We start from the raw sequence: 22,042 nt of genomic DNA on the forward strand, positions 1-22,042 counted from the left end.
TCTTTTTCCCTCCTCCCTGTGGGTAATTAATTTAGTCCAACCCAGCTGTCTTCCTCCCTCTCCTACCATGTCCCTTCCTTTGATAAACACAATTATTCACTTAAAAGTATAATAATAATAATAATAATAATAATAATAATAATAATAATAATAATAATAATAAAATGAGGGAAGTCTTCCCACCTCCTCCCTATTAACTCTAAACAAACATCAAATCCTTTTTATTTTTCCTACCGACTACTAACCAGAATACGAATCCAAGAAACCGACGAACTCATGGGTCAATCCCCAAGCAGCAACGGAAGAAGACGAGATGAATACTACTACCAAAACCCTCCTCCTCCTCCTCCTCTTCTTCCACCTCCTTCCTCCTCCTCCTCCTCCTCGTCTCACCCCTCTTCCTCATCCTCTCCTGCAGTCCCATCTGGGTCTTCTTATCCATCTCGACCCAACTATTACCAACAGCAACCGAGTTCTGGGTATAGCACCGTGAACCGCCCTCCTTATTGTCCTCCTCCTTACTACGGGGCCAATCGGGGAAGTGGGTGGTTGGCGCCGTCTTCCTATCCGTGGTCTTCTGCGGCGGTGGCGCCTCCGCCCCCGCCGACCGCTACCCCGCTGCCTTACGTCGAGCACGAGAAGGCGAAGACGGTGAAGAACGACGTCAATTTGCACAAGGGTACGATCCGGCTGGTGCCTGACGAGCAGAACCCGGATCAGCACCTGGTGGCTTTCACCTTTGATGCTCTGGTTGACGGGAGGTATGTGCGAATTCGAGTTGATTAGACTCTTTTTTTTTAGTTTGCAAGTAGTTTGGATCATGATCTAACTTAATCACTAGAAAATTCTGGTAGCTCAATGTTATAATTTAGTAAAATCTGAAAGTGTGAAACTCAAGTCATCAAGTTTCATGTGTTCTCGTAACCATATTTGGTTTTTATTGTTTGGAGTCATCAAGGAATTAGAAAAGGTGGGCAGTTAAACTGTATTGATCATATGCCCACTTTGAAAGAAGAATTGCCTCAAATCGTAGATAGCTATGATACTTTAGGAGACAACTACATATGTTTAAATTGCATTATGTGGATGAACCAAGGATAAATAATGGGATATTTGTTACTTATGTGAGAAGAAACTAAATATACACTTCATTGGCATTTAACTAGTTGATCTGCAGCGGAGCTCGATTTTCTTAAGCTCTACAAGTTTTGTAAGTTTAGGATTTAGGCTACTACTTTTTGACTGCATTGTTCCATATCTTACGTTCTTTATGTATCTATACAAACAGCTGCTGAAGTTGTAGGTCAGCGAAAGGAGGAAATACTAATTTTTCTTCTGAATTGCTCATATAGTTTTCTAGTCAATATTCCGGGTTGATCTGGATTGGCCTCAAGCCTTAGCAGAACCTCATAAAACTCTAAGCCAGGGCCATCCTGATTTTCTTTGAGCTTTTTGGTATCCAGGGGCTTAGGTTGTTAAAAGCCTAAGCTGATACAGCTTAAGATCTAATGTACAAGGCAACTAAAACAGAAAGCCTTTTAATTCCCATCTATTTGAGATTGACTATATTACTATTACAGTCTATACCAAATCAATTACTATCATGTCTTTTTCTTATTCCTCCCTTTAGCATCAGTTTTGTCTGCCTCTTCAGCTCAATTAGAGGTGTAAGTGACCCGAGCTTGGCGAGCTGAGTGTAGCTCGGCTCAACTTGAGCTTGAGATGAGCTGGATAAGGCTGGCTCAGCTCGTCTCAAGCTCGAGAAAGCTTAAACTCAGCTTGATAGCTTAGGAAGAAGGGATAATAGAAGGGCAACAAATCAATTGAAAACCATAAACTTACAAAGCCCAGATTGATTACAAGAAAATTATTTTTTACAAAAAAATGAATGAAAGAAGACAGCTACGCATATAGAAATGAGAGAAGGCACCAGCACAGCAAAGGCACCCATTTGATTATATCTTTGACATGGCCGAGTTATCCTGCAACCTCATACTTTGCGCTATACTCGATCACACTCCAGCTCAAAAGGGTCATGGCAATTGAGAAAAACTAAACTTAATCGCATTGCTGGCATCGTAAAATTCCCCAACAAGGCTCCTCCCATAAGAAGGATCAGAGAACCCATCTTTCATCCCAGAGTTACCCCTCCGTAATATATTGTTATGCCTTGGGAGCCTTCCAGTTACAGCTGCAGGAATAACACCAATTACCTCATTAAAATCCAAGATTTTGTACTGGGTATCTCTTAAATTTGAGCAAGAACTCACATATCGTTGCATTAAAGAATATAATGTCTTTGTGAAGCATGAGAGCTGTAGGGGGCAATGATGGGTGGGAATGATTTTGATGATGAGAGTGATGAAGCCTTGTGAGCTTTTTTAACAGCCCTACACTCAACTATCATTCTTCTTCAAAGAAATTTTTTTTTTTTTTCATAATGGCACACTGTTTTGTCCCCATTAGACATGCTTAGGCCAATGGTACACTATATTGTCCCCATTAGACATGCTTAGGTTATCCTAGTTGACGCTAACATATCTCTAGCTGCTTTTTAACTTACTCCGATAAATTTATTTCATATTCACTCTTTTTGAGTTTCTTTTCCTACCCAACTCATCCTACTCAACTTTGGATTTCTTAATTGTCCAATATTTCAATTGATAATGTATTTTATTCAATTAACCTTCATATAAACTTGTCAATTTAGCTTAGAGGCATACAGTGAGTCAATGGTAGTGATAAAGTACTACATATTAGATATTTGTCCTTTCTTACCAAACTGCTCTACTGTTTCTTTTTGCCATTCTCTCGTCAATCTCCTTGTCTTATCAACTATAGCCCAAGGCAACAAAAGCAATCTCTTTTATTTATTTCTTGCCATCAAGAATAGTTCTGCACCTTCATATCCTTTTTGATGCTCGATTAATAAAATTGAATCTTGATGGTTGGTTTTAGACTTACTGATTCCAAACATTTAAAATCTTGTTTTTCCTTTGTGCTAATAGCTTTTGGTTAAACTCGATCCTTATTCATCATTAAAACATTGTAATCCACAAACAACGTGCAAATCTCATCTTGAATATTTTTGTTAGTTAATTTATAACCAATGCAAAGGGCTTATCACTGAATTTTTGTGCAACCCCTTGTCATGGGATATCAATTCATCTCTCCTTCGATTGCATGATTCGAAACCCAACCGTTTGGATATCCAATCCCCGCTATACAGTTTGAATTTATATTTCTTTACTTAGCAATGAGCATGTCAAGTTTGAATCAATCTCAACCTAACTCATGTGATCTTATTACATGAAAAAAGAGATAAAACATCTCGGACATACTTAGGTTCTATAATGTGGATCTTGGTCTAGTAAATTACAGTCTAACAGTACAAACTTAGAAAGTAGTAAGTTGATTAGGGCAATTTGTTTTGTCTCTTTGCATATAGTTTTATTGTATCTGCAGTATCTGCAGCTTTTCTAACCTTGCCTGGTGCATTTGTGCTTATCCCCCCTCTTTTCTCTAATAATAAGTTTTCCTAATGCCATTTGCCTGGTGACAAATTGCGTCCTCCCTTATTCTTTACTTTAATATATTTTTCTATCTTATCAAAGTCCATCGTATACATGTACCTTTCCTCTTTTTTATCAACTTATGCAACAACAGTTTGTCGGGGTTTCCAACTAGTACCTATGCAGTTGGAAATCCACAACAGGCATGAATCTGTAGTGCCATCAGTATATTGCTCCACCACTTGATCTATCCTTGGTCGCTGCTCCATCCTACTCATGTCAATTGTTGTGGCCCAATCAAGCTTGACTCGATAAGGCTTGAGAATAATAATGTAATATCTAAAAATTATGCAATATATAATATAATATGAACATTTAGATTAAGATCTAAAGGCTCATCATATTAGTCATACTAGGGCTATATTTTTTAGTCATGTTATGACTGCAACAGGAGGAAATTTTGGTTCAGTTGTATCTTTTTTATGTTACTTAATAGTTTAGGTTTTCATGACCTCTATGTTTTTGTAGTTTGAATTATTTACATATGGAATGTTATTAACAATAGCCATATTCTCTATTCACATCTTGTTCCATTCAACATGAATCAAACCTAATTCAAGCTTAATTCAAGCCTGAATCAAGCTTGATCTAGGTTTGAATCTGCAATATAATTGATTGGCTTATTTAGGCTCGAGCTCGAAGTTTGCTTTGAATCAATTCAAGCTTGATTCTGAATTCAGGCTCAAAATTAATTTTGCGCTCTCAGTGGCTTTGTTCAGAGATTGGCTCGATTACGCCCCTAGGCCTATACAAAGATCTATGCTACAGCTCATTGTAATATGTAGAAACTGTTATATTTTGTATGAGAGGTTTTATCCAGGCTTTGTGACAAACACTGTTTTTGTTATAAAATCTAATCAAGTTAAATCTTATTTATTATGTATAGGAAACCTGAGATCCTTATAAATGCTGTAGGCAAATAAGTCAATTGCTTAGGATGATTTATAGAACTTGAGAATTGAGATTGCAGGTTCTTTCCCTTAAATATGTCAAGTCTTCTGAAGCTTGGGATTGGGACTGCATGAAAAAAGAACGGAGAACCATACTACCTGGAATATGAGAAAAAAGCATTGTTCTTCTTATTTTCTTTCCTTCTATATCCTGACTAGAGACCTTCTTTGAATGTCCCTCTACACATAGTTTGTCTTGAAAGATCTCAATTTATTTCTCTTGATCCTTATTAGCATATGGTTGCATAGTTATCTTATACCATGTAATGATAGGTCCTAGCATAGTAATGTTAACCTAGTAAACTAGGAACTAATGAAAATCCTATATAAAAAATGGGCCGCCTGCAGGACCAGGCATGCTGACCGTTTGTGTTACGGCACCATAGCATGGTAATTATCGTTTAAAAAGTATGATTGTCATCATATTGGTCGTGATTTAACAAAACTGCATGGCAGCTGGTAATTCTTGTTTGAAAGTATGATTGCCATCATACTGGTCGTGATTCAACAAAGCCATTGTGTAGACATGGTTCAATATTGATTTAGACTCACACTTTGTTTCTCGGTCCTGCCAGATAAAAATTTGTAGGCTAACTTATAATAAGCTCCAATTATTATCTTCTTCTTTGGCTACAGTGTAACTATATATTACTTCGCCAAGGAAGGAAAGGATTGTAATTTCTCTCCAGTTTATCAAGATATGCATAAACCTTCAAGTGTATCTTTCCAAAAGGGGCTAGCACAGAAATTTATCCAGCCTTCTGGAACGGGTTTTGATCTAGGATTTTTCGATGTGGATGATCTCTCAAAACCATTAGATGGAGATATCTTCCCACTGGTTGTTTATCTGGAAGCATGTCCACCACCTCAAGCAATGGTTGAACAGCCTACAAGATCTTCTTGTGCACAGATTACTCAAGCTGTCATAGAAATGAGTAACAGTGAGACATTTCAAGCCAAAGTAATAAGGCAGATATTGTGGATTAACGGTGAACGTTATGAATTGCAAGAAATATTTGGCCTCGTAAACTCAGCAGAAGCAGATTTTACTGGTGCCGACGATGATGACATGGGGAAAGAATGTGTTATCTGCTTGTCCGAACCAAGAGACACCGCCGTACTTCCTTGCAGGCACATGGTGAGATCTTCATTAACAGTGTAATTTGCATCTTCTGGAGCATATTTTTGACCTAACTGAAGTGCTATTACTAATTTGCATAAAAGTTTGAACTCTACTAGCTCCCTGATTATTGCTTTCACTTTCAGTGTATGTGCAGTGAATGTGCAAAAGCACTCACCCTTCAATCAAATAAATGTCCAGTATGCCGACAACCCGTTGAGAAACTAATGGAGATAAAAGTTAACAATGCTGAAAGCTGAAAGATTAAAAGCTGTATCTTGGTATGGTTGTTTCTCACGTCTCTTTGTTATCTTTTTAAATGGAATTGTTCTCGCGTATGTACAGATAGTATGTAGATACTTCAATGACAGAGAGGTGGAATTATATGTTTATATGTTAACGATGGTTATTTCCGTGACTTGGATAGTTGCATGGCCATTCTTTTGTCATAGTTGTATGTAGTCTTGTCCTACAAATGAATTGGAACCTGCATTATTTGACTTGAAAAATTAGGAAGTGCTTTTAAATAATACATACTTGTAAACTTGTATGACGAAAGAGTGCAACACAAATCCTACATTTCTGGTTATCAGAAAAGGCTATAGACAAACACATGTTTGAACGTTTATACAAAACTTTATGTAATGCTCCTTTATTAGCCTTTCACTGCCAACTGAACTTTATGTCTATCACTGCAACTGAACTTTATTTCTTTCAGATTGTTCAGTCTGAGCTATTCAATCACATTCATAAATGGTATTCACTACCAGATTTTATGCAGTCTTTGTTTCACTGGGATTGAGCTCTTATTTTTGTAAGATTTTTTGCAACCTTACCAAAGTTTTCGTAGTCTTTTAAGTGTCAGCCAACCTTTGTTGACTTAATTTGATGAATGTTGAAACCTCAAACCTGGAAGTGTTTGACAGCTTACTGTCCATACTGCCCCTACTCTTGCATCATTGGTCCTTCAAGTGACTCATATTTTAGTCAGTGTAAATGATATCCCCACATTGTTGCAGTCCCACAGTTTAACTATCCTACTGACTTCATCCCTATCTTTAGCTAGATATTTTTTTTATTTCAATACTTTGGAAGCAAAATATCTATAGCTACTAGATATATGAATGCCTTTATCATCTAATTTGATGCCGTATGCATGTAAGTTACCACCAAGGTGACCAACAATGATCAACTCCACTTTCTTACATCTTTCTAGGTTTTTGCCAACTAAAAGGCTGTTTTAGTTTTAGTACAATCATCATCACCATAACAAGTTATTCATCTCTTATATTCCAAGCATTCTTTGATTAGAATTGCCAGACAATTATATTTCCTTCCCTCATCCAACGGAACACTTAGCATAAAATAGAAGGGTGGCAAATTGTATATTTTCATAAACCCAGTAGATATATAAATTTGTTATTCATCATATTTTATGCTGCTGACAGAAGTAAAGACTTTGGTGACAAAGTGGACTGTGTTAGTCGGAGTTTTTACCATTTAATTATATATAATTTTTTTTTTTGTTTACTTTAATATATAAAACTGAACGTAGATGTGCTACATTAAGTCTAATATTATTAAATCCAAAAAATTAAATATACATTTAAATCATGAAAACTAACTTAAAAATTCATAGGATAGGACCTCGGAATAACATCCCTGTCGAGTGGTAAAAGGAAACAAAAGACAGAACTTTTGATTTAAGATTCTGTCTTCGTTTCTTCTCCAACACGCAATTCCCCAGAGCCGAGAAAGAAAGAAAGAAAGAAAGAAAGACAGAGAGAGCCATCAAATGGTAGCTGCAAACCCAAAGTTTCCGACAAACGCTGCTAAGGAGAGAAGCAAATGATGTAGACAACTGGAGGATGGGGGCCGTGGAGCGGATCCCAAAGCGGCCGCGGCTTTAAATGATGCTGCTGCTGCTGCTATTCTCTCTCTCTCTCTATATATATATATATACATACCTAACTAAATTATGCCCCCCCCCCCCCGGTCTATTATTTCTACAGAAAAAAAAGGGGGGGTGGGAAAAAAGAAAAGAGAAGAACTTTTTTTTCCATGTACCCCTCGACTTCGAAAAATACCAGTCAAGCCCCTCCTCTGGGGACATAATTATATGCACCCCCAAAGAGAAAAAAAAAAAAAAAAGGTTGGGCCCCACGGGGTGCAGACATGGGGAACAGGGAGCCCTGGCGTTGGTCCAATGTTTTGACCAAAAGGATGTGTCCGATATTGGGAGGTGTGCCGCTGTGTACAAAGTCCTGTTTTAGGTTTGATTGATGAGAGAGAGAGAGAAGAGGAAAAGTAAGTGAAATTGAATGGGCTAATTCTTTCAGATTTCTTTTTTTTTTTTAATTTCTGTGCCTATTTTAAGTCTGCTGTTAATTTTCTCTTTCGTGCGTTTAATTTACTTTAATTGAAATTTAAATATAAAGTTCGGTGACTAAGCAAAATCGCCACTTTCAAACACAATTTGCTTTTAGATTTAGTAATTCATATGAAAACTACCCAAGCTTGAGAAGTGAAATGTTACCGTTGGTGGTTCAATTTAGCAATTTATACGTAAAATAAGCTGTTCGATTTAAGGATTTTTCCGAGACACAAACTCAAAATTTATTTTATATAAGTTAATTTCTAGTTTAGCCACTTATATTTAAAAGTCAATGTCCAATTTTTAGTTTAGAAACTCTTTTTATTTATTATTATTATGCAAGTTTTATATACACGTAGACAGGAAAGAAAAGTGGCAAAGAATTGGAGTTCGTTCATTAATGATTCATTTCAAGAAGAGACCTCCTTTTATGTATTTATTCCGAAGCCATGAATTGCGGCACTAGTTTGCCAAAGGAATCAATCAATGATAGAATAGTTTGCTGGTACAAGATCGGAGAAGAAAAAAAAGGAATAGAGGACTTGGATGAGGATGAACTTGTTCAAAGTTCAAATAGGTAAAAGGAAGTCTTTGGAGATACTTTGAAACATCTTCCAACCTAACAACTTTTAAGGACTTAATTAAACTTTTTTTCTCCTAAATTTTAGTTTCAGTATCACTTTAACCCCCTCTTATCTATAAAAACGTACAATTGTTTCTTTATAAATTTTAAACTCTAACATTTGGACACCTCTTTATATGAGTAGATTTTATAATATTTTTAATAGTTTATGGGGTCGAATTATTCGCTCTCATAGTCGTTACTTGATTAAAATTCTAGTAGTGTATGTCAATCCATTTCATCTTTTGCTTTCTTTCAAACTTATAAGGGTCTAAAAGAAAGTTAATTTTCTTAAAAACACAAATTATTTGACTAACATAATATATATTATGTTGTCATCTTGAATGCTACCAAAATATATTTGTATATAAGATACAGTTCAGAGTAATAACTATCATTCATCTCTGCATGTATTAATTGCACCTCCGCCCCCCTCTTCTAATAATTCACAGAACCTAGAGGGACAAGTTTTAGATCCATGAGAGAACTCCCCCTTATGATGGATGATGGTTCATCTTCATCATGCTCCAGTTGTTTAGATCCGTGGGTGTGGTGGGTCACTCGTGTGCCATTCATTATTATTTCCTCATCAACTACACCTGTTTCTCGATTTCCATGGCAACCAAAGTAGCCAGCACTGTGATCATCTGACACAGTTAAATGCCCCCCCTTTTCTTTTAAGAAACAAAGAGGAGTGAAACAAGGGGAAAAGAAACTAATAACACCTGAAAGATCCACGAGCTTTAAGGTCTAAATCTAGCTCTTTGAATGATAAAAAAATAATGATAATAACAACTATCTAATATCTCTTATGTTTATAGGGTAGGGTGATCTCCAAAGAATCTAAGATTGATCGGCGTGATAGTATAAATGAGAGAGGTGGGCACCATCGACAAGAAGAAGAAGAAAAAGGAGTTATTAATGTCATCATTCATCTCCATTAGTTGCACCTGTGAGCAGGTGCTGTGTCACGTGATACAGCTGGTCTTTATTAGGGTACGGTAGATCACCAAGAAGAAGAAGAAGAAGAAGAAGAAGAAGAAGAAGAAGAAGATTGTATGTTACTACACTTTTAACGAAGCCTCTCTGTGGCTTTGTTTGTTGCCACTTGCATATGCTTCCATTAAAAGCCAACTCATTATTAATGCCACCTTTGAAGTACTGCTACGCGTTTTTTAAGTACTCATGATCATCGTTTCTGTGGACAATAGCTTAATGGGTTGAAGATGATGGTAACAGTCAATATCTTCCAGTCCGAGAAGGCTGTTTCAGGGACTCTCTGATGGTACCCATTCTTAAATCTACCAGACAAAATGCTTCTACTCCTTACTGTTTGATCCAACTAGTGGAATAAATGCAAGATATAATAAAGTCTCACCTCTAACTTATAACACTTTTAAAAAACATAAAGAAGCGAGAAACTTAGTCAAAACTATAGTAAAATTCTCTCACAAGGGTGTTAAAGCTTGCTCTTAGTGCCATTAATATGTCATTCTTGTCAGGTAGTTTCAACCAAAAAAAAAAAAGAAGAAGAAGAGAAAGAGTCTTCTCTAATAATCAACCCTAGCATGATGACTGCTAGCGAATTCATCGTAGGATCACATCAAAACCTCTTACTAATGGTAGAAGGCAAACGCTAGATTCTCAAATCCTACAAACCCGGAAAAACTTATTACTGTTTTTCTTTGTTGAGGATAAGTAGATCTCGTGGACTAAAAAGTTCATTCAGTTCCACAACTATAAATAAATTAAAAACTATAGTAAAATGGTAATACTTTTTTGCCGGCGTTATAGAAGATTGCCAGTAAAACCAATATCCTCATGATAGCATCTGCGTTTGGAAGTAAATGAAGAGTTTTGCTTTAAATGAAGAAGTGACAAAGAAAAGGTAATTAGAGTTCTGTTGTACGTGGAAGAATTACACCTGAAAATTAATGTGCTTCTCGTCTTGGTATTTACTCTCTGTGAATCTCTTGCTATTTTACCTCAAAGGTTGGGCTTGGTTTTGGACCTCGAGGTTCATAAAAACCCATCCTGAGTGTCATTTATACCTTAGTCTAGTATTTGATTGATAAGAAGAAGAGAGAAAAAGAATGGTAACTCTTTATTATTATTATTATTTTTCATAAAAAAAGTCTCTAAACGTAGTTTAAATAGAATAAAAAAGAGAGATAAGACAACACCCTAGAATAAGCTCCACACTTAGTTTTAATAGAACTGCGATTAAAAAAATTATCAAATGGAGTAGATTGGATGGTGGCAAGCCTCTCTATTGGCCAACATCGACAGTTAGAAGATGGAGATAGATTATATGAACAAGCAAACACAAAAGTAGAAGATGGAGATGGATTTGTATGAGCAAGCAATGGTTTCTTTCCACTTGGTATTAAATATTCTTTCTTGTATGAACAAGCAATGGTTTCTCTGCGATTAATGTTATAAATCTTTCCTGTAACGGGTCAAAATAAAGAAGGTTCTTAAAGCACAAAAGGCTCCAATGGATCGAGCACTTAAATTAATCTGAGATACTAATGGCAACGCATGCAGGGCTGTTTGGTTGGGCCTCAATCAATTGCCATAAAATAAAAAGGAATAAAAGAAACAGATGGTGTTCTTGGAGAGTAACATGAAAAAAGTTTGTGGTCACTTTGAGAGAGAGAGAGAGATGAAAGAGAAGAGGGAGAGGGAATCAGGAGCAGTAAATTGCCAACCCAATTCCTAGGGTTAAATTTGATCACTAATTCCTAGTCTTACCCATAATTTGAATGTAATTTGTGTTAGTATATTAAGGGAAAATTAAAGTTTACTCCAATGTGATATTGTTCCATTTTAAATTAACTCTAATATTTTAAATTTAAAACACTTAATTCCTTTGTGGTTGTTACCATAAATTTAGTAATACTCATAAGTGAACAAATTTTATTAAATAGATGAGCAAATAAGTTAATCGATCCCACGACAATTTGTTAGAAATCATAAAACTGATTGAAATTTGTAAAAATATTTTAAAGATTTTTGCTTTAAAATTGTGTGAGAGAAGTAAGATTATTAGTTATCCTAAAAAGATAATACGGAGTAAAAATTTTAAATAATTTAATGTATACTTTTTAAGAAAAATAACTAGTACCTAATATCCCTAGGATATTCAAATTAGAAAATATTTTATGGGATAATTAAGTTTTTTCATATGATAAATAATAATTGTAATTTGGTATATATCATAAGGTGGTTAAGTACTTAAATTTAAAGTATAGGGAGAGAAGTTAAAATTGAGCCAAACCTAGGTGGAATAAATTTTAATTTCCTTTATTATTAATAACTAGGTAACTTAAAAAGTTAGATTGTTAAACAGTGAATGGATAATATTTATTATACCTTAACATGGTCCTTCATGTGTATGTATACAGAAAATAATCACTTTGATGCCAATCATGAAAAATTAAGAGGAAATTTAATGTTAGCAAGTGGATTCAACTAGTCCTAACGTAGCTAGGTGATACCCTTGTGGAGGAAAGAGTGGCTAAAGGATAAAAATTGCTTTGTAGGTGGTTTGGCTTAGAGTAGCGGCCCGATGATATTTTATCTTGGGATTGTTCAGTAGTATTTGATTTAGAGCAATGGTTCGGTGGCAAATAAGCTTAGAGTTTGGATTGGATAGCTTAATACTTTGGCTTGGTTAGATGAGTCTATTTATAACGAAGTTATTAGGAGGACTAACCTAATTGTGCAACCTACTTTCTAGTATATTATAGGGCTTTAGTACCTTTATATTAAAGGAGGGTTAGCTCTTTGTCTGGCCTGCGTCTATCCTACACAACCATCTTCAGTTAAAAATATTGGTTTCTATTAGTGGTATTATTATTTTTTAGGGAATCAAAAAACAAACTTGTATAACTCACTTTATTGTGGAGTCTGAGTAAGTTGCTTTTGGATTAGTATGCAAAGAAGCTGAGTAATTAAAAGATTCTTTGATTGATTTGCTTATGTGGGCAATTTCTATGTCTCATATTTTAATTTATTATAATAATCAAGTCACTTTGTCATGGTAACAAATCATATAATCTTTAAATCTTCTTCTTTCATACTAGAAATAAGAAGTTTAGAAGACAACAAACACATCAAAACTATACGTAGAATATTACTCCTCAAAAAGAAAGTCTCTAAATCTAAGTTAGACTAGATCACCTTATCCATAGACAATGGACCCCACTCAACGCATTTTAATGTTACCTAATTATCGGTAAATTTAAGGTGTGCTCAATTTGATTATACACTTGTTGTTATTACATGGACCGATCGAGGAAGCTCTTCTTTGCTTCTTATAAAGCAGAGTATCGTGATCAAATCAAGCAACATTCTAAACAAAACTCATCGATCGATTATGAATTATGGACTCTATTGTGGACAACTGTCTTTTACTTCATAACAAGTTCTCGGATTCTAAAGTAAACATGAAACCGACAAAGCTATTGATCTCAAGAATCCTCTTATGCAGCTTTTGATCTCCGACATTAACGGAGCGAATTTCATTTGTAAGAGAGTGAATAAACATTTTTGCTAGATATTTATAAACTAGGCACCAATGGGAGTTCCACACGGTGACGAGGACATTTTGGTAAATTGAGATGGGAGCAAAGAAGAGAAGAGGAGTATTGATTTCCGGTTACCAAATTTGGTTTGGCTTGTCTGACATTCTTAGCTACACGCCCCTGCGATTTACTCATAATCTCACGTGAGCTGCTTCATCTCATTCCTCTCACTCTCCCCTTTCCCCTCCCCCCCCCCCCCCCCCCCCCCCCCCACCACACCCCCCTGAGACCGAGACTTCTCCCTTTGCACACAAAAGGAAACCTCCTCCTATTCGCTAAGTTATATCGCAAAATTAGAAGGAAAAAACCATAAATAACGGCTAAAAGAAGTAAGTCATTTATGCAAGAAGAAAACAAGGTCCTTTTTTGAAAAAAAATTTGTTTGGCGACGTGGCGGAGGTACACACAGTGCCTCCTACTGGTAGGGCCTAGTTTGTGAATAAATATATTATATAGTTTTCCAGAAAAAGGAAAAGAAACTTAAAGAAGAGGAGTAACACTGCAAACAGAACTAAAAAGAGACTTAATAAAGAGGAAGAGACGTTGAGGGAGAGAGAAAAGAGAGGCTTCATACGACCGACACAAAGACTTGAGAGGAGGTTTTGATGGTCACTGTAATGACTGAAGTGATCTGAGATCTCTTTTCCTTCATCACCTCTTTCTTGTTTCTCTCTCTACCTCTGCTCTTCTACTTGTGGAGAAGATGAGTAAAGAAGAAGATATCAAGATCCTCAAGATACAGGTGAGCGGTGGATGTGTGTGTGTGTGTGTGTTTATGTTACCGGTTTCTTGGTTTATTCTTGGCACTTCTCCATTGTTTTGATGGTTTTTTGGGCTCAATTTGCAGACATGCATCCTGAAGGTGAACATCCACTGTGATGGATGTAAGAAGAAGGTGAAGAAGCTGCTTCAGAAAGTTGAGGGTACTTCCACAGTTCCACTCTCATCTCATGCCCATTTTCCTTTCTTTCCTTTCATTTTTCATCTTTTGTTTTGATCTGCTTCTTCTTGTTTGTGGATGTATTAATGATTTGTTTGTTGCTTGTGGATGCCTCTCCTCTTTTCTTTTTCCACTTTCTTGTTACTGTTCATCTCAGGGGTGTACACAATAGCCATAGATGCAGAGCAGGGGAAGGTGACTGTTTCAGGCAATGTTGATCCTACCACCCTCATTAAGAAGCTCAACAAGGCTGGCAAACATGCAGAGCTACTTGCTCCAAAGATCGGCAACAACAACCACAACCATTTCCAGAAGCCTCAGCCTGAGAATGGAAAAGGGCAGCAAGACAAGGGAAAGCCCCAAAAGAGTGGTGGTGGTGGTGGTGGCGGCGGTGGTGACCAGAAGGGTCAGCAACCACCACATCAAGTAAAGAATCAACACCAGCAGCAACAGCAACAGCAGCAGCAGCAGCAACTACATCAGCAGCAGCAACTACATCAGCAGCAGCAGCAGCAACTACATCAGCAGCAGCAGCAGCAGCAGCAACTACATCAGCAACAGTTGCAGCAATTGCAGCAGCTGCAGCAGATGAAAGGATTCAAAGATCTGAAGCTGCCCCAAATGAAGGACCTGAAAGTCCCCATCCAGAAGGACCAGAAATCCGTGAAATTTGCCCACCCGCCCGCCGTCGGCGGCGATGAGGACGACGACGACGGCAGCGATTACGATGACGAATTCGACGACTATGACGACGACGAGGGCTTCGATGATCTCGACTGCTTCGACGCCGATTTCGACGAGGATTTCAAGAGCATCAAGATCAAGCCTATGAACCCACCACCAAATGGGAATGCGGGGAAGGACAAGAAGGGGGGAGGAGGTGGTAATGGTGGGAATGTTCAAGTGCAAAACAATGCCAATGCTAGTGGTGGTGGTAAGAAAGGTGGAGGTGGAAATCAGAATCCCAATCTCAATGGTAATGCCAAGAATGGGGGATCCAATCAAAAACCCAATCCCAACACCAATAATGGCAACAAGAATGGCAATGCAGTCAATGGAGCTAACATGATGGGGCACCCAAAGAAGGGTGGTGGAATTGGTGGAAAGAACGATGTGGGTGGCGGTGGTGGTGGTGGAGGTGGAAGCCATCATCCAATTATCAACCAAAATTTGATGATGGGAGGCAAAGTTAATTACCCTGCAGGGATGGGGGGCATGGGCCAGATGGGGAGCATGAATGGACTCCCCATGGGCCAGATGGGGGGGGCCATGCATGCACCCATGGCCCACATGCATGGCCCCATGGGCCAGATGGGAAATATTCCCGCGGCCGTCCAGGGCCTCCCTGCCGGCCGACCGCCTCCCGGGTACTTCCAAGGGGGGATGGCGGTGCCGCCGGAGATGATAACCCCGGCGGCGAACCCGTATCAGCAGCAGTACATGGCTGCCATGATACATCAGCAACAGCAGCAGCAGCAACAGCAGCAGCAGCAACAACAACAGAGAATGATGATGAACGGCCAAGATCCGGCGTTCGCGCCGATGATGGGTTACATGCGGCCGCCGCAGATGCCGATGCCAATGCCGGCTCAGGCAATGTATAACATGGCCCCGCCACCAATGGCCGCACCCCCCGGTGAGCCATACACCCACTTCTTCAGTGATGAGAACACCAGTAGCTGCTCAATTATGTGAAAAGGGAGTTGACTTTGCTCTCTTAATTTGGTGGATGGTGGTGTTTATGCTTATCTTAATTTCCTTTCTATGACTCAAAATTTCTCCTTTCAAATTACATGGGAGAAAGTAATCCTCCTCCTCCTCTTCCTCCTCCTCCTCCTCCTCTAGTGGAAATAGGCATATGCCGACGGTCCCCTGCATATATTTATGAAAAAAAAAATATGGGTAATTTTGTTTGTTCTTCTGTTAGTTTCCTTCTTGAACTGGGGGGCTCTAGTAGCTAGTAACTTAATCATATCAATAGAATCTTTCTCTATAGGTATATGTTTAAGGTTGTTTTAAGTTCTCTTTCAAGCTTTCATAGCGTATATTGTTGTGTCAAAATAATAGTGGTAATAATAGAGACTGCAAAATATTCATCCTTGCTTTCCACCGCTATATTAGAGTAGCTTCAAGTGTGTATATGCTTTGCTTGGCACTTTGTGGCATTGAAGCTTCTCCTTTTCTTTTACTTTTTTATTTTATTATTTCTTTTCCTTTTGCTTTTTAGATATGCTTCTAAGGAACACTCAAATTGACAAGCCAAATCCTACAACCAGGGAAAATTTAAACGTTGAAAGCATTAGCCAGTAAGAACCTACTCTAAAAATTAGTGGTTGGACTGTGGAGAAATTTCAAAAAAAAAAGAGGAAAGATTAGTTGGCAAAGGTACATAAGGCTGCAGTGAGAGGAATCACATGGCTCATGCGTTGGGATGGGAGTCACCTCTCTCTCTTTTTTACTCTTTAGAGGGGAGTAGGGTTAAAGATAGTTCACTCCCAGGTTATCAAATCAAAGGTTTAAACTCACGTAAAACCTTCCTCCCCCCTATCTTAAGTATAGAAAGAAAGAAAGAAAGAAAGAAAGAAAGAAAAGAGAGAGAGAGAGAGAGGAAGAGATGCTTTAAATTTTTATGGGGAGGCGAGCAAGAAGGATAGAATGATGATGCCCTTCGGTTACTTCTCTCTCTCTCCTCCTTTTCTTTTCACTCGCTTCTTCTCTCTCTCTCTCCTCCCTATGAACTTTTTGACCTAAACTGTACTGCCGTAATTGATTAAGATGTACTGCGGCCGAGAAGCAAGCTTTGGATCCGTTCCTTTCGTACGTGTCACGCGGCTATTGGACGCACTGGCTGTTCTTACTGTGATCAGATTACACATTGTTATAAAGTTTTTGTTTTTATTTTCCTTTTTTTTTATGAGAAATTCTAATCTCGACCTCGATTACTACGATATAGGGGGGGAGCAATCGTACGGACGGGCAGATGGGAAATTATATATATATATATATATATATGAAATAAAACGGAATCATCATGGATGGGGTTAGTACCGGTATTGTATGCATGTCTTTAGAGGATGAGATCCAATTCCATCCCATCCCATCCCATCCCATCCATCACACCAACAATATCGATATGGCATCTGTTGGATTCTTCTTCTTAGTATGCATGCCTGCATGGAGATATGTGACCAGTAAAACAATAGAGTTTTTGGTCCTATCTTTATATATTCAAATCTTGGGGAGGGTAAAATAAATTTGGTGAGGGAATAAAATGGATTTAAGTGGGTCTTTGTAGTGCAGAATTAGAGGGGGAATAAATATGAAATTAACTTGGAATTTGGTTCTTGAACTGCTGTGTATCATCTAATCTTGCATTGGATTGTGGGTGGGGTGGTGGGGGGTGGGGGTGTGGGCCCGGGTTTAGCAATCACGGGTTTAGGGTAATAAATATGGACAGATGCAGTACAGAGAGCGTGCTGGGTTGTTTGACTCCTTTCTAAAACTAGTGATTGACCATACTAGTCCCCAATCCCCATCCAATTGCATCTTCTTAAGTTCATTATGAAATTAAAGTTCTATTTTACTAAGGTCATAATTAACAAGCATTTTAGCCCTCGTTAGGTTTGAGACTAAATCCCGAACTCAATCAGTTAGTCTTATTATTTAGCTACTGAACCAATTTAGAGGTCTTTTAAACAGTTTAAGAGAAACCCTAAACTCAAAGGAAACATAAGTTCATATTTTTAAACAACCACTTGTATGATTTCGATTAAGTTAGTTTTTCAGCGGTTTAAGTTAAAATTTTATTTTTATATCATTTTTTTAGAGCTACAGTAAAATAAATCCTTTTGGTAAGAAGCTTGAGGGGGCAATCTATATTTGTAAATAAACTTTGAAACATGGGTAATTTGGTCAAAGGTCTTCTAAAATTTGCACCACCTTATAGGTGGCTTTGAGTTTTGGTTTTGATTAAATGGAATTAAGTAGGTTATTTTGAAATAATTTATTTTAAAAAAATTATTTTATGTTAAATGTAGGATAAAATCTTAAGCTAGAAAAATAGAATAAACTCCTTTATTCTGGATATATATTTATCCTACATTTTGGTTGATATAAATTCTTCAAAATATATCATCTTCTTATTTCAAAATGCAAATTACTAATTTGTCCTCTCTAATAATATATTACTGAATTGTAATGTGATTATAATATAAATACTTTGATGTAATACAGGGAGTCCCTTTGTAAGACTGTTATGATGAATTAAGTTACATTAATTTTTGGCTAAAAATTCTGAAAATAATTATGATATAGTAAACATAGAAAATGGGAAATGTGGTGAATTCAATCTTTTTATTTCTTATTCCAACGATCGCAATTATACATCATCTTATTCTATATTTTAATCCTCTAATTTATCATTCCTTTTCCAATAAAACACAAAACGAGAAATAATTATTTTTTTTATTTCAAAACAAGTTCTTAGTTTTTTTTTTAGTTCTATTTTTTTTCTTATTCCACAACTAACTGTGCACTTACCCTGTTAAGAATATCGCGCAGTTAACGTATGGGATGTGATAAGATCTCTCGATGAAGAAATCAAGCAAAAGTTTTTCATGCTATCTATTATTGCCAACTCCTTTTGGCAACTTTGGAAAAACCGCAATCTTGGGCGCTTTAATTTGCCAAATACCTCCTCTTATGTTTGCTGGCGTAACATTGTCATTATGACCATGGATTATCTTAAACCTTCCATGACAACTATCTCCAAAAAACGCACTCCTCCATCCTTGATTGGGTGATCTTCTCCCCTCTCCCCAACACAACTGGATCAAACTAAACTATGATGGGTTTTTTTATCACTCGTCTGGTTAGGGTGAAGGAGGTTGGCTTTTTAGGGACTCTGACTCGAATATCTTGTTGGCAGGTGGTGCCCCTATTTGATGCACCACGGATCTATTTGCTGAAGCATGGGCACTTCGCAAGGCGCTTGAACAAGCTAAGAGCTTGGCTATTCAGAGACTCTCAGTGGAGTCTTATTAGCTCCAATTTGTAAACGCTCTCAAAACCAACAACAGGGACAAATACATAAAGAATGTATTCATTGACATCTGTCATCTCCTCGGTACCTTCAACAGCATAACATTGATCCATATTCTTAGAGGAGCAAATGATGCTGCTAACTGGTTGGCAAATCATGTTGGGAAAACCTATTCTGCTTCTATTTGGGAAGGCTCAGGAGTGCCTGAGTTAACTTCTATTTTGTGTTCTAATGTTGCTGGCATCTTACATGGGCGGGGCACCAATATGTAATCCTTTTTGGGGCATCTTGCCCTTTGATAAATACATTCTTAATTAGCAAAATAAAAAAAAAGAAATCAAGCTCAGGAAAGATGAGCCATTGAATTGTGTTATTATTATACTCTATATATTCTTTTGTATAATTAGTTTGTCCCAAGACCGTATGATATACATAGTTTAATTACCCATTATTTTTTACATCCTAATGCTCACCACCTTTTTACAATCAATGGTTTGGATTTTAATACACCTAGAATTCATTTGACGAGATTTATTGTCACTCCTTATCTAGGTTAGTGGTCCTCGAGCCAATGTTGAGCTTATTCTAGGGCCATCGCCTATTTTCCCCTCTATTTTTTTTATTTTTGTGTGTGTGTATTAGGATGTATTATGTATATCTGTCTTATGAAATGAATGAATTCCTTTCCCTACATATTTTCTCCTTAAAAAAGAAAAGGTTTTGTTAAATCTAAAAATAAGATAATTCTATATATCACATCCTAAATTTTATCTATTTTATTATTCACGTCTCATCTTTAAGGATTTTGTAATCTGATATGTAAAATCTCCCTCCGGCATAGGTACGTGCTCACCCATGTGTCCACATAGCATGTGCAGTGGATGAGACAAAATGAGCAGGACCATTATGTAGAGATATACATATATTCACATTATTTATCTCAAGATAAATCATACTATCATTTGAATAAATGTGCTAATATATCAATGCTAGAATTTCTAATAATCATACCATGACAAATCATCTGTTGCCATAACAAACCATTAAGATACAACTAATACTCAAGTAAAATATTATTCAATATGTATTATACAAATTGTTATCTAATATAATAAAGTACAAATATATTCTATATAAATACAACTCTATATAAGTTATCTTCTATATCATCCCACGTCTAGCTCAACTCACATTCGCTTTGAAATGAGACTTCACGATAGCTCAAGTGACTATCACATACCTCATTAGAGGGTTAGAAAAAAAATAAAGAGTCATGAGCTAAAAATTTAGTGAATAAATCTTACCCTAAATTAGTAATACTAAATAGAGAGTAAATTATGTACTGGATAATATGAATCAAAATTAAGCATCATATCATGAATGAGCATATAAATATATTCTCAATAATATATAAATGTATAATAGATATCATGTTATGACTTAAGTATATAATTTTTGACAATGTACACATAAATCTTCAATTATACTATCATCATAACTCTCTCAAATGTAACATATATGATGCAAGCCGATCATGACCATGCTATAACATCAAATGCAACCTCAATGATGCATAACAACTACTCAGTAATCATATATATCAGATAATAATAAAATCATATACATTTTTTGATATTTCAATCATCAAAATCATCATTGAATAACATCATTATACTAGACCACCGTGCATTGTCAACATTCAGTACTCGGTTTCATCATCCTACCCAAATGTTAAAAGCATACCTAGCCATCTGTTAAAAATATATTAGTCATAATCATAACATATCATCCGCAAAGGGTATATCAATAACTATCAATAACGAGTATCCCATCTAATTGATAAACTCACATATGGATAATTCATCACATATGCCTTAACGAACAACATGTGTTTTTCAAATGTCTGCTGCGTACATAGACTACTGACCTCGAACATAAGGCTATAGGATGATATTTCTCACTATCAATTTACCCCAAGGCACTCCTATCCTTGGCGCCTATTTGGATATTCTCACGTTTTCTACCAACTATCTAAATCAAATTTTATGTTTTTCTTTTAAATAATAAATCATATGCATTCATCAAGTATCATAACAAACCATGCATCTCAGTAATTTAGGTTATAAGAAAGTTTGAAGGAATATGATGTAATATAGTCTTTGATCATATATCTATCACATACATACTCATGCTAAAAATCATTTCAATATAATATAGTTACCTCTAATCACTTTTATATATCCTAATATCCATATTTAAGACCAATCTAATTAAATGCATGATAAAATATACTTGACTATAATTATTTTTATATAAGATTATATAATAATGCCGAAGGCCAAAATTGAATGCGTATATATAATATATAATATATCATAATATGAGAAAGCTCTTTGAAAAATAGGACTACTTACTATTTGATTAGAAGATACAAAACACGTATCCAACCAAACGTCAACTTATCACTAGCAGAATCCAATGGATATCAAATAAAAAGTTTAGAATCTGAAAATATTTATTAGTTTTAAGTTAGCCGTTTATTCGATTAGAAATAATTGATATAAAATATGATGATTTATTAGATTTAGAGTTATTACTTTTATTTTTATTAACTAATTAGATTTATAATATAGATATAAGTATGATACTATAAATATACTATTATTATAAAATGCTAGTAAAGAAATAAGAATAAAATTATTTGTTCTCTTTTTATATAAAAATTATAAATAAAAATATAAGTGTAAACAAAATCTAATTGTAGTTAATTTTGTAATTCTTACTCTTGCTTGATTAATTAGGAACCACATATAATTTATCCTTAACTTAATTAT

General features: G+C 36.2%; 2 protein-coding genes across 2 annotated transcripts; both read left to right on the forward strand.

Moving 5' to 3' along the window:
- Positions 1-221: 221 nt before the first annotated feature.
- Positions 222-6,042, forward strand: LOC140765460 (probable E3 ubiquitin-protein ligase LUL2). Its single transcript, XM_073104570.1, has 3 exons — positions 222-761; positions 5,159-5,660; positions 5,789-6,042. Exons 1-3 carry the CDS (start codon positions 277-279, stop codon positions 5,900-5,902), a joined length of 1,101 nt encoding a protein of 366 aa, XP_072960671.1. The 5' UTR covers positions 222-276; the 3' UTR covers positions 5,903-6,042.
- Positions 6,043-13,724: 7,682 nt separating this feature from the next.
- On the forward strand, positions 13,725-16,243 carry LOC140764284 (uncharacterized). The gene is made up of 3 exons (XM_073102760.1): positions 13,725-13,969; positions 14,075-14,150; positions 14,325-16,243. The coding sequence occupies exons 1-3, from the start codon at positions 13,931-13,933 to the stop codon at positions 15,860-15,862; spliced, it is 1,653 nt and encodes a 550-aa protein (XP_072958861.1). The 5' UTR covers positions 13,725-13,930; the 3' UTR covers positions 15,863-16,243.
- Positions 16,244-22,042: the final 5,799 nt, after the last annotated feature.

This window comes from Typha angustifolia, chromosome 8 (assembly GCF_048772165.1).
Source record: "Typha angustifolia cultivar Huaian chromosome 8, ASM4877216v1, whole genome shotgun sequence".
NCBI lineage: Eukaryota > Viridiplantae > Streptophyta > Magnoliopsida > Poales > Typhaceae > Typha > Typha angustifolia.